The sequence below is a fragment of the Macrobrachium nipponense genome, chromosome 30 (assembly GCF_015104395.2).
Source record: "Macrobrachium nipponense isolate FS-2020 chromosome 30, ASM1510439v2, whole genome shotgun sequence".
NCBI lineage: Eukaryota > Metazoa > Arthropoda > Malacostraca > Decapoda > Palaemonidae > Macrobrachium > Macrobrachium nipponense.
Window position 1 is genome coordinate 34,692,780 of NC_087218.1, and position 14,108 is coordinate 34,706,887.

The window sequence follows — 14,108 nt, forward strand, 5'->3', positions numbered from 1 at the left end:
TCGCTGTCCATAGGGCTCGCATGGCTGAAATGCCAATCGATGCAAATAAGTTTTCATGCATATATTTCTTAATGCATTTATGACATCAAACCCCTTGCATCTCAACCTGACTTTGCTCCAAGTCATGACTCATTTGGTACCAGGAGAATGATTTGCATTCTGAATTGTTAACAAAAAAATGAGGCAACAAAGATTTCAATGTCACGGGGCCTCTCTCGGGAGCAGCCACATGATAATAAGGGATTGAGTTGCCATTTGTCGGCTTAAACCTTGTCCCAGAACCCCCTCAACCCAGTCGAAACCAGTACGTTTAGGGTGAACGGTCTGCATAGAGGTGTTGTTGGTGTTCCGTGGTGTTGTTACTTACATCTCCTTGATCAGAGGAACAGCATTTAAACATGTAAGTAGCACAAGAGAAGAGACAGTTTGTTCAGTGACCAAGTTTTAGCAGACATAGGCGGTGAATCGGATTACGGAGCCCTACCGGTTGGCAGAGGCGCAATGTGTGTCAGAAAGTCTGCAATGATTGAGTTACGCGTAATCATTTTTTGATGTTGATTTGTTGTATTATAGACCTGCGTATTACTGTCCTTGTTCATTCACTATTCAAATCCACTTGGGTTTAGGTAAATATCGAGTAGGGGACGTAAACTGAATTAGAAACTATCGAACATATTCAATAAATTTTCTGGTTCGGTACGATGTTGCCTAAAGGCAGCAACGTTTGACAGTGAATATAGAGTTGATTTGTTTCTTTTTTACTGAATGTTGTTGAGTTTTTTTTACATCGTCCGTAGCAGTCATGCTCAGATTTAAGGCATCATAATTCTTTTTGTATCGTCATTTTTTTTTCTTTTTGACATTGTTTAACTCAAAGCATTGTGTGAGTCACCGTGTGATAAGGTTAGCGTTGCCGTCAATGACAACGCGTTCAACATGCTCCTCAATGACAACGCGTTCAACATGCTCCTCATTGACTACACGTTCAACATGCTCCTTAGGCTGGTCATTGTGGTCAACGTAACTAATTCTGCAGCATTATAACAGTAGATTTAATAGGCTCAACATTCACAACATTTTCAAAATAGGCGTATGAATTACAAGTTTTTTAATTTTGAAGTTTTAGCCTGTGTTCAAGCTGCCTGTATATTGTAAAATGATTTATAGACCTAAAAAAATAATCTGAGCCTTCTGGGACGTAATCTCTGTTACTAAAGAATTCATTTTTAGAGATTAAGGAAGGATGATGGTGATTTTTATTATAAGATATGGCTATTAATCGAAATATCTATTAGTAATAATGGCTTGGCCTTTGGAACACTTGTTTTTAACTGGCTTAACTATTAAAGTCCTAAAAGTCCCTCTGCTCGCTTTTGACGTATAATATATTCGTTCATAAGGTAACTTGAAGTGCAGGAATGTGTAGATAACTTCATATGCTTTCTGGACTGAAATTGTTAATATATAAATGTGAATGCTAACTTTAATGTACTTATACGTAGTAAGTAAAGAAATCTAACAAACCAAGGCCTAGGAACAAACTCTCGGCTTTAACAAACGAATAATTGCATAGGCGACTATTTGCTATAGTAGATTCACATCAGCCGCTTATCTGATGTCTAGGCCCGTCCCTTATGACGCTCCTGATTGGCTGTTGATCAGCCAATCACAGGGCTGGAAACTCTCAGTCTCTCGAGAGTTCACAAAGGCAGGGTGTATGTTCCACTTCTCCTTGGGGATACGTCTTTCAAAAGTATCCCTCAGGAGAGGTGGAACATACATCCTGCCTACGTGAACTCTCTCAAAAGACTGAGAGTTTCCAGCCTTGTGATTGGCTTATCAACATATCAACAGCCAATCAGGAGCGTCGTAAGGGACTGGCCTAGACACTAGATGCACGATTGATGTGAATCTACTATAGTAAGCTATCATTTTTTAAGTGGTTAAGGATTATATTTAAATCATTTCATTTTTATGTAAATCCAAGTATTCCTCATACAAATGTAAGATGAACGTTTTCAAGATAATTTCATTGCCGCTACTCATTACAGACCTACAGTATGTTTCAGGTGGTTCATGTTGCGTGGCCGGCCACTAATGTTTGCGTCACACACCCTCAGCTCACCCCTTGATATCGGTGGATGCGTTCTGGCTACAGTAATACCTTCATATTAAGGCATTTACATCTTTTCAGGGTTGAGAAATATATATATATATATATATATATATATATATATATATATATATATATATATATATATATGCGATTAAATAGGACTATTTTGAATTTTATGGTTGCATTGGAATTGGAAGTAGTCATTAGTGTTATGACAAAAATTTTGGATTTTTATTATTCTAACATTTGAACTGAGGTTGATGATAACTTTTTTATTTTATTTATTTATTTATTTATTTTTTGCCAAAAGCATCGGAGCTGAGTGAACGAAAGTATCAAAAATAGTTGGTCATTGTTTTTCCGAAATTTGGCTACATGTGATATTTTCTTAAGCCTGGGTCACACACCGGCGATTTCATACCACGCAAGTCGTAACGGGCAAAATTTTGCTCATTACGACTACATTACGATCTCATTACAACCAAGTTACCTTAAATCGGCAAAAATCCTAACCAAGTCGCCGAGTTCGACGACTGTGCTTCAGTGATGGCGACCATGCAAGGCTGCCATCATAGTCACTGTCGTTCTATGACTACAGTCAAAAGTAGCCATGTTATGGCGCAACCCACAGCAATATCGTAATGGCCTCTCGACTTACGGCATTTGATTACAAATGTTGTAACTAGCAATAGCGAGATACGACATCCATTACGACAAAAGCCATTACGACATCCATTACGACAAAAGCACCCCCACAGTATGCGCAGTGGAGCTGCGTAGTGAGTCAGACTGTCATGCGCGTCGTAAGCCTATAAAGTTCAAGGCCTTAATTAAGTACCCACAGCTGCTTCTGTTTTCAATTTTGAATGAAATATATTTTGGTTCAAGATTTTCTGTAGGGGAGCTTACATAATCACGAAAGTTGGTCACGTTGAGCCTTGCTAGTCATGGTTACTATCTGTCGGCTTGGGCGAGTCAGGCTTAGTACAATTTGTGTAGACCTCCAGTTACCATGTGTCACCGAGTTCTCTTGATCTGTCTCACGCTTGACATTAGGATTTTTTATCAAAATTAAGTTGTGCACCACACAAGCGGTCAACACGAAGGACTCGATAAGATCATGATGAAGATTTTTGGGGGTCTGAAACACTCTGAATCTGTGGGAGACAAATGAAAAATATTGATTCAGTTATTAGATTTTGTATATATGGTGGCATCCATGTTCACGACTCATTACGATCCCATTATGTAAGTTGGAATATTACGTAACTAAATTGCAATTAAATCGTCAAAAATCGTCATGCCTTTACAGAAGTCACCGTCCTGTGAAAACTGTTAAATGTGGGTGTGGCTTAAATCATCGGTAACTTTAGACTGCGCAAGTCGTAACGGCCAAAATTGTGCTCATTACGATTCCATTACAATTTCATTACATACAAGTAGCCATAAATCGTCATGAATTGTAATGGCGTCACCGAGTTTGACGACTTGGCGCAAGGTTTAGCGACTATGCAAGCTTGCCCAGCATACCTGCCGTTGCTTCACGACTACTGTCAAAAGTCGCCTTGTCATGGCTCAACACACAACATGTCGTAATGGCCACTCGACTTCTGGCGTTTGATTATGCATGTCGTAACTAGCAATGGCGAGTTGCGGCATCCAGTACGACATACGCCATGTACTTGGCAACCCCACAACGGGCGCAGTGAGTCAAAACTGTGTCAACGTACCACTGCCAGAACTTTAGATAAAGAAAAATTAACCTGTGAAAAAATTAAGACGATGCTACTGTAATTTTTTCTTGTATCTTTTCTATAATATGCTTCTGTAAATTCTTCTTGTAACTGTTTTATATAATATATGCTAATTTAGATTGTATATGTATATTTTTATAATATAATAAATTGTGTATAAAATGTTTATATTGTGTATGTACTCAATTTTCACAAAAGCACTAATAGCTGAATGTTATTTTCTATAACAATACTTGAAATTACCAAAATCCTTAAGATTAAAGTGCAGTTAAATGTAGAAGTTAATATGCCCTTATACCTAATTATAAGAAATAGTGCATGTCTGGCGGAAGTGACCTGTATATCCACAGCTAACGGGAATCGAAATCATACATGCTCACTGGTGAGACTGGAATGCTGCTGCTGCTGCTGAGAGAGAGAGATTTCAATGTCTATTTCTGTTGTCTAGTGTGGAAGTACATGACGAATCAGTTTAGTAATTCCTTGTCCATACAGAAAGTGAAATGTAATAGATCTAATAGTCCGTCGAGATATTGTATTTTAATAAATATTTTTTATCTAGTTAAAACTATGATATTTTTAATTAGATATTTAATGCAGATATCAACGTATTTTTAAATAGTTGGATAAGCAAACTTTTAACTAGGTGCATAGGAAAAATATTAAAGAGTATATGCAAATGTACACCATATTGATTTTAAAATTATAGACAAAATACATTTTTGAAACGTTTGAACAGTATTATAATATTAAAACTTAGGCAAAATAATTTTTGAACTTTGATTTCACATTTCTCTTCAACTTCTGTATTAGGATCAAATTCCAGGCATCAGTCATGCGTATTCTCTGTTGAAGACTTGAGGCTCATGTGTTTTCCCCATGAATTAAATCTTGCAAGGTTTAACAGTCAATCCCGTAGTTTGCTTTTATTGCAAGATTGGCTGTTCCCACGGTTGTTTTTGTACCATTAAAATTTCTGTCTTGTGGTTTTTATGAGAATATCTTATGACTTTATAAATATATGTCTTTGTTTTACCTTATTTTTGTCAGTTTTAACTCATTTAGAAAATAATCTCTTCGATTTTTAACTTTTTTTAACAGTGACATTTAATATATATTGTATTCAAGATTGTCAGTATTGTTGATATACTATTTATATACGGTGGCATGTGACGTAACTAAATCGTAATTAAATCATCATTAATCGTCATTGCTTCACGGAAGTCGCCGTCCTGCAAAAACAGTTAAATGTGGGCGTGGCCTAAATCATTGGCAACTTGCGTGTACGACTATGCACCTACGAAAATCTCATCTCAACTTGCACATTGCTGTCGTAATGGTTCATTGCATAAATAGTCATGGTGTTGTTATCACTGACTTTTTTACGATTTGTTTCTGTTTGGGGGGAGGCCAAGGACCGCGACTATAGGCGTCTGATTGCCAAACCCAACCATTACGACAGTCGCGGTCTGAAATCACCAAGGTGTGACCCAGGCTTATTATATTAACTGAAATGGCTCCTCATGATCTTGTTTACCAAGGAAGAATTTCTCTCGCAGGAACAAAATGTACGGCTAATGTATAGATAACAGGAAAGATAATGCTTCTGTTTTTTTAAAAGTCATTGGATCTATTTTTGTTGCAGGTCGCTGATGAAGAGTTACAGGAACAAAGACCCTCTGGTCGCCTACACGATGCAACATTCACTGAGGTGAGATTCGAGTTGATAGGACTATGTAGTTGGTGTTCAGGTTGTTGACCGAAGTCAAGTTTCTTGACAGTGAAATAATATATATATATTATTAATAGATATATATATATATATACACACACACATATACATATACATACATATACATATACACACATACACACACACATATATATATTATATAAATATATATATTATATAGGTATATATATATACTATATATACTATATATATATTATCTATATATATATATATCTATATATATATATATATAGATATTATATATGTTATATATATATATATATATATATTATATATATATATATATATAATATATATATATATAGAGCCAAGGCCACAGAAAAAATAAATGAAGGAGTACCGATCGCTTTCGCGTTATTACAACACATTTTCGAGGTACAATGCTAAAAGCACAGAGAACATCAAAAAAAGTAAACGTGAAACTAAAAAAATGGAAACGCAAGTATTCAGTCCGGTTAAAACCAGTACAGCAGGTGCACAACAGCTCAGCACGTGATTAAAAAGAAACAACTTTACAAATCTCGTTAAGAACAAAAGGGTCTTGTTTGTACATACCCTGATATTTAATAAAATCAGATTGAATAACATTTCTACCATGAGTTATATTATTGCAATATAAAACATGTTTTGCCCCCTCCCAATGAATCATGTGATTGAATTATTATAAATGCGCAAAATTAAAGCATTCGACATTTGTCCGGTTCTCACACTATATCTATGTTGTTTAATTCTGGTGTCCAGTCCTTTCCCAGATCGTCCGATATAAAAGCACTTGCAGTTCCTGCAAGATCCCCGTAAATGCAGCCCTGAGAAACTGGGAGAATTCTTATTATGGTTTTCAATATATTTGAAAAAAAAAAAAAAAAAAAATCAAAATTCTTGCAAAAACTTGGAACCCTCCGTAAGAGATCATTATATGGTAAAACAAGTACATTATCATTGATAAAGTCATTCTCGTAGTTACAGAATAAAAGGTTTTTTTGTTCTTTTTGCAAAGCACATTAAAAAAATATTTAGGTATTTAAATTTTCCCGATATGTTAAAAATATTTTCAAACTCTTCCTGAAGAAATTCTTGGCTGCTGATATGTGAGGCTCTTACAAACATGGAAGAAAAAGTAGGCTTCTTTACTCGAGTGCTATGATTAGAATAATAGTGGATGTATGAATTTACATTTGTGGGTTTCCTGTACATTGAGTATTTAAAGCCATTTTTAGATTAGGTGAACATAAACACCTTCTTCATAAGTAAAATGCAGAAAATATCATCGACATGTACATGAAATTTTTTGCGCATGGCCTCTAACCGAAAATGTGAACGCATCTCTTTTCAACCTGAACAATTTTCGTACCTTCATTTTAAGATGTAAATGTTCACCATACTCTAAATGGCTTTAAGTACTCGGTGTATAGGAAAACTACAAATGTAAATTCATACATCCACTATTATTCTAATCATAGCACTCGAGTAAAGAAGCCTACTTTTTCTTCCATGTTTGTAAGAGCCTCACATATCAGCAGCCAAGAATTTCTTCAGGAAGAGTTTGAAAATATTTTTAACATATCGGGAAAATTTAAATACCTAAATATTTTTTTAATGTGCTTTGCAAAAAGCACAAAAAATCTTTTATTCTGTAACTACGAGAATGGCTTTATCAATGATAATGCACTTGTTTTACCATATAGTGATCTATTACGGAGGGTTCCAAGTTTTTGCAAGAATTTTGATATATATTTTTTTTTTTTAATTTTCAAATATATTGAAAACCATAATAAGAATTCTCCCAGTTTCTCAGGGCTGCATTTACGGGGATCCTTACAGGAACTGCAAGTGCTTTTATATCGGACGATCTGGGAAAGGACTGGACACCAGAATTAAACAACATAGATATAAGTGTGAGACCGGACAAAGTCGAATGCTTTAATTTTGCGCATTTATAATAATTCAATCACATGAGTAAATTCCTCTTGTAGTTTAAAATATATATTACTTGTAAGGATTAAAGCTTTCGACCATCAACTGTGGTCTTGTTCACTTTAGTGAACAAGACCACAGTTGATGGTCGAAAGCTTTAATCCTTACAAGTATAATATTATTTTAAACTCCAACAAAGGAATTTACTTCATTGTGGATTGTATCCCCATTTACTTAGAGGTACGACATAGTACCTGGCTTCTGCATATATATATATTATATATATATATATATATATATATATATATATATATATATATATATATATATATATATATATATATATATATATATATATATATATGTTATTATAGTATAGATAGATTAAGGTTCTGTCTATTTATATCCTGTCATTTCCCCGCGTGTTAATCTCTTCTTCTTCTTTCCGTCACAAACAGACAGACAGACGTGCAGAAGCGCTTGGATGAGGTCACTTTGAAGCACAGACGGGCAGGCATGCTTGGGGCACCGGAGGTGTTGCAACTGAATGCCAACCTGATGCAGGCCATCGGTGCCAAGAAGGTATCGAAAATCGGTTTCGTTAATTTGAATGAAACGTGTGCATTGGTTATAATACTTTTTTCTGTTGTTGTACACGCGAGCAAATTACTATTGGCAAAGTTTCATAACTGTTCGTTCACCTGTCTGACGAACGAGTCTTGCCATATTAATCTATTTTTCTTTTCGAAGATGGAAGAAATTTTATCTTTAGAACATCATGTTATATAACTGTAAAATTATTTTCCTAAATAGAAAAATGAATGTGAACGAAACGAAGTGATAAAAAACGTCAAATCACAACCACTGACATACATTACTAAGTAGATAGGAGACACCAATCACTATAGCAGATTCACATCTACCGGGCATTTGATGTCTAGGCCAGTCCCTTACGACGCTCCTGATTGGCTGTTGATAAGCCAATCACAGGGCTGGAAACTCTCAGTCTCTCACGAGAGTTCACATGGGTAGGATCTACGCTCCACCTCTCCTGAGGGATATGTCTTTCAAAAGTATCCCTCAGGAGAGGTGGAACATATGTCCTGCCTATGTGAACTCTCTCACTGATAGGGGAGGGGAGGAAGACAGACTCAATGATGCATGCATTTTTTTTCTTCACAATGTAAATAATACATTTTACTGGGAGATATTTTATTCATATGGGGCTAATCCCTCTATCCTTCTCCTGCGCGGCACCATCGCTCCCTTACATCTCTGTCTACTCCGACCTCTCGCTACAAACTCCATCGCATGAAAGCAGCACCAAAGATAACGGTTATTTTAAAATTCCCCTCACCGACAACCGAAGCCTTAAAATGCATATTTTTTATAGAACATCTGCTCAAAATTACTTTTTCTTTCCTTGCCCAAAATATTTTAATAAACCCGTGTTATACCTTGCATGATTGTTTCAGCTGTCAAAGAACAACCTCTGATTACAGCAGTAGGTTTTAATTGTAAAAATACCTGAAATCGACTTTGAAGAGATAGTCACCTTTCACATTTCCTGTCCTTTGAAGTTTCACCTACTTACGTATAAAATGCTCATGGCAGTACATCTAGGCATAGGTACATGTGAAACTAGTTTTAATTAATTTTTATTCAGAAGAAATGAATAACTACAGAAAGATTAACCCAAGAAAGCTGTTATGAAAGTAAGCCTTCCTTAATTTATTCGTCTCCTTTGACTCCCACGGCTACCCAGCGTGTCTGGATAAAACAGGATGATATGCAAGGAAAAAAATAAAAGAAGAAGAAGAAAGACTAAATTGAATTCTTTTGATTTCTTATGATTGCCTTTTAACATGAGATAGCTAGGTCTAAGTAAATTATGTTAAGCAATAATGAAAATGATAATAAAAAGGAGAGCATGGCCAATAAAAAAGAATAATGAGAATAATCAAATAAAGCAGATTAATGTAGATATTGCCCATTTAAATATTAATTCACATTACGTATCCGAGAGAGTTTGCAGCTGAAAATAGACCTAGACAAATTAGATGTCAAAATCAGAAGTAAAATTTAGGCCTACTAAATGTGGCATGCAAATATTTTATTGGTCAAAGGACAAAATGAGTTGAATCACAATTTGCTATTTAGGAATATTGACTGGCTTAATGTATAATTTATCGGGTGTAGGTGCGAACTGACGATACCGCAGCCTTCAGAAGCATTTTTCTTTTCCAAAAGGTTCTGGACGTGGGCGTCTTCACTGGCGCCAGCTCACTATCCGCTGCGTTGGCGCTTCCGGCCGACGGAGAAGTACACTCCCTGGACCTGTGCGAGGAATATGTCAACATAGGTGAGGTAATCGATAGTAATGAGTAAAACCTAATCAGTAAAATCTAATTCTTAAAATTAGATTGGTTGTCTCTGTCGAATTTGAAAGAGATGATCTAATTCTGATTGGTTTCTCTGTTCACAAAGAACAAAACGTATATTTCTAGGTTATATCTCTTCTCAGATGGTTTGAAATTCAAATTGTGCTCTTCGGTTAACGTTAAAGGAGGTTACTTCTGAAATATATGTTTGTTAATTTGGAAATATGTATTTATTTTTATTTTCTTTCTCTCCTTCATAGGTCTAGCTTTTTCTGAATTGTATTGGAAAAGACTTTTCATACAATTTGATTTAAATATCATTTAAGAAAGTAACATGCACGATAGTACAGTCAAGACGTGTTTTGATCACTAGTTATTAATTAAGAAAGTGACACTGATAGCACGGTTCATGGACGTGTTTTGATAACTTCTTTTCCTCTCAGGAAAACCCTTCTGGGAAGAAGCAGGGGTCACCAATAAAATCCACCTGCACATAGCACCCGCCGGAGACACTCTTCAGAAATTCATCCAGGAAGGCCGGCTTGGCACATTTGACTTCGCCTTCATCGACGCCGACAAAGTTGGCTACGACAATTATTACGAGTGCTGCCTAAAACTCATCCGCCCTGGGGGGATCATTGCCTTCGACAACACCCTGTGGGATGGTAACGTTATAAACTCGGAGGACCAGAGTGAGGACACCGTGGCCCTTAGGAAGCTGAACGAAAAACTCAGGGACGACCAACGCATCAACATATCCTTCCTGAAAATTGGAGACGGACTCACACTCTGTTTCAAGAAATAGACCTATGCGGTTCGTGTATGACATGCCCCCCCCTCCTCCCTCTTTGGAGGGAGTCTTAAGATCCACTGTACCAATGACAATATTTTGTAATGATTGTAGCATTTGCTGAACGATTTTGTTTTTGATAATTTAAAGTATGAATGTCCTTCATGCCTTTTATTATCATAAGTAGCCTGGCCCTATTCCCCGTTGTCCAACGATCATACTTATTAACAGACCAAAACGATTGTTTATCTTATGTAAAAATAAAGAAGTTACTTAAAATGTTTTTCCAGTAAGGGCTCTTTTGTGTCAGACATGACAAAGAATAGGCCTATAAATCTTACAAGAATTTTACCAACCTGTGGAATTTTATTTTTCTCTTCTACAACCGAGATGTATTTATATGTAAATCATCTACCGTCTATCAACATGCAAATTACCGAGTTTGTATATATACGTATGTATATATAGGTCATTAAGACTAATTAAAAACATTTACAACATTCTGAAATTTTCTCCCTTGACAGGAACATTTGGAAATCTTAAGCCTTCTATAGGTGGAGAGCTCCCCTGGTTACACACACACACACACACACGGGCGCCCCCAGCATATTTTCCAAGAGGGGGCAAATTATAATGATTATATATATATATATATATATATATATAATATATATATATATATATATATATATATTATTATGGATGATGGAACTGCGATGCCAATACTTTAAGTGACGCAAGATGCCATCAAGAAAAAATAATGTTACATTGACTTTTTTCAATAGTTCCATATACTCTTCAGCTGAGATAAAATATTTCTGAAAAGAACAACAGTTATATACTGTATACAAATATTATACAGTACATAAGGATACCTTTAATTTACATAAACTGAAAGAATATATTGTAAAATAGAAAGGAAAAGTTTCAAAAGAAAATTTATATAAAATAATTATATATATATATATATATATATATATATATATATATTATATATATATATATATATATATGTAGGGGCTGGGCCTTTGTCTAATAAGGCACCCCTTCGGTTATTAAGACCTGCGATGTTATACGCAAGTATCTGTTTGTATACTTCCCATCCTCGTCGGAGTATCATTGATTGCGGTGATAATTCTAAGTTTCGTCAGTATCTTCTTTGGGTATAAAGGCGAAGACGTTTCAAACTCATGTTGGTAAACTTAACAATGTATTTGCGAAACTACATCTCTTGAGTAGAGGCAAGAAGTGGTTCAGAGAACTTGATTCTAGGAGAGGAAGTAGAGTTCTGAGTTACAATGCATTTACAAAATCATAAGAGAGCAAACCTTGGCTCAGCATACGAACATACATACAGACGAACATATGAGACAAAGTCACGTAGCCCAGTCTGTGGGTTATAGGTCAACATGGTTTCTCAAGTGAAAGCATTGTGGACAGTTTACACAACAATGGATTTGATGACCACAGGTGACTACAAACCAGGACGCTGATACAACACGTCAAGGCTTAGTCTACATCATATGCCTATCACACTCCTGCAAGCTCATATGTGACCCCTTGGGTCATTGGTTTAATTAATATCATAGTTTTTAGTTTTTATATATGGAATAACACATTCCACATATATATATGTAACACTTACATAATTGCTCGGTCGGCTACAAAACCAAACACTGAACATTACCCAAGGCATGAAGTTTGACTTGTATTTGACCCATAGGAGTGTGATACAGACATTAATGGTAAAAAAAGAATAATACATGGAAGATACAGATACAGATCCACGTACAAGATAAATGCATATGATATCATACTAATATTAAAGATAACATGTCATATATAATGATAGTTATATACTGTTAGTCATGAGGATACGTATTCAACAGAAAGTACTACCCTACTTCTGATGATTGCATGACACAAGAATTACATGCTAAAAATCATATATTGATAAGAAATTAATGGTACCAAAAATGCGATAAGATAAAAGGTAACTGATTAAGTATAATTGCTACCTGATTAATATATATATATATATATATATATATATATATATATATATATATATATATATATATATAATGATTCAAATAGATTCAGACAAGTGTGCACATCATATAGATTCCTAGTGTGTACACGCACAGACATATTGATTCATTGTAGAACTTTAATTGATTAGATTAGGTGCGCTACCAGATATATTGAATGATAGATGATAATTAAGCTTCTCATACTTTACATATGGAATGCAATGTCACGGAGGTTCCTGTTACACATTTCGCCAGCGTTCAAACCGCTTTTCACACAAAACACAATTCCAAACAACTTCCCCCTGAGTCAAATGAAATGGCCAATTTCAAGTGGCTCTAAAGTCAAATGCCTTAAGGGCTACTGGGAAATTGTCTGGGCGGGGTACGACATTCTGTTGATGATCCATCCTTGTTCGCCTCATCCTACGCCAAGCAAATATATTAGCGGTGACCACAATCACCACCCACACGCATGTCACAGCCAGCAGTGTGTAGAACTGTAGATCCTCGTGACATGGTAAGCCCGTGAAGTGCGGTTAATGATAGTCAGTTTTGACAGTTGATGGGCCACTTTTGCATTGTATGGAAGGGGTAAAGCTGGGATGATGGTACTCAACCAAGAAAAATTCGCGAAGTAAGCTCATTCCCTTATGATGGTGCTTACTCCACAGACAATGTAGTTCGGCGTTACTCCACTGCAGCCGTCCACAGCGACGAACATCCATGAAGAGGCCGTTGATCCATCCGGGCATGTGACATGAAACCCTTCTTTGTCGTATCATATCCACGATCCGTTATTCAGCCAGTAAGCAAACTTATATTCATCAAAAGGGTAAAGTTGTTTCAGACATCGTTCACGTGTATGAGAGAGAGAACCGTCTAGCACTAGACCTAACTCGCATGAATCCCCTGATATATTGTGGAATTCAAAGGAGTCAGCTGTACAAACTTTATTACCCATGGCATTGGAACAGTGAGTGAACCTATCCAGGTGTCTGATAACCGTAAACGTTTCCTTATTAGGGGAAATCAATACGTATCCCGTCAGATTAGATATTACTGGTAATGCGCTATTCGTCATGTAAGTAGGAAACGGTGCAATTTTGTAAGATTTCCAGGCATCAGAAGAATTAAAAGGAATGTTAATCATGATTCTGTAATTCTCAACACTTACTGATATTAAGCTATAATAAAATTTAATCTTATGTGCATCTAACAAAGGAATATAACCAAGTTTCTCTCGTCCGTTCTCTAAAGTTAATGTTAAATCTTTGATAAGCAAGAGATGTGGTGAAAGAAAGCCCTTTGTAGCTAGCATAATAGCTTCCACATAGTCTTTTGATTTTTCAATAAAATGTGAAATTTTT

General features: G+C 35.8%; 1 protein-coding gene across 2 annotated transcripts; it reads left to right on the forward strand.

Moving 5' to 3' along the window:
• Positions 1 to 262: 262 nt before the first annotated feature.
• Positions 263 to 10,869, forward strand: LOC135202426 (probable caffeoyl-CoA O-methyltransferase 2). Of its 2 annotated transcripts, none has more exons than XM_064231820.1 (5): positions 263 to 400; positions 5,516 to 5,581; positions 7,996 to 8,119; positions 9,788 to 9,899; positions 10,362 to 10,869. In XM_064231820.1, coding segments are annotated over exons 1-5 (666 nt in total). In that variant the 5' UTR covers positions 263 to 398; the 3' UTR covers positions 10,724 to 10,869. The 2 variants fall into 2 exon arrangements, with proteins under 2 accessions (XP_064087890.1, XP_064087889.1); XM_064231819.1 differs by lacking the exon at positions 263 to 400 and adding an exon at positions 506 to 530.
• The last annotated feature ends 3,239 nt before the right edge of the window (positions 10,870 to 14,108 follow it).

Excerpts from the sequence above, each read along its gene's own strand:
- LOC135202426 (XM_064231819.1), top strand. Across the intron at positions 5,582-7,995 it reads ACGATGCAACATTCACTGAG|ACAGACAGACGTGCAGAAGC; the intron begins GTGAGATTCGAG and ends CGTCACAAACAG. Across the intron at positions 8,120-9,787 it reads AGGCCATCGGTGCCAAGAAG|GTTCTGGACGTGGGCGTCTT; the intron begins GTATCGAAAATC and ends CTTTTCCAAAAG.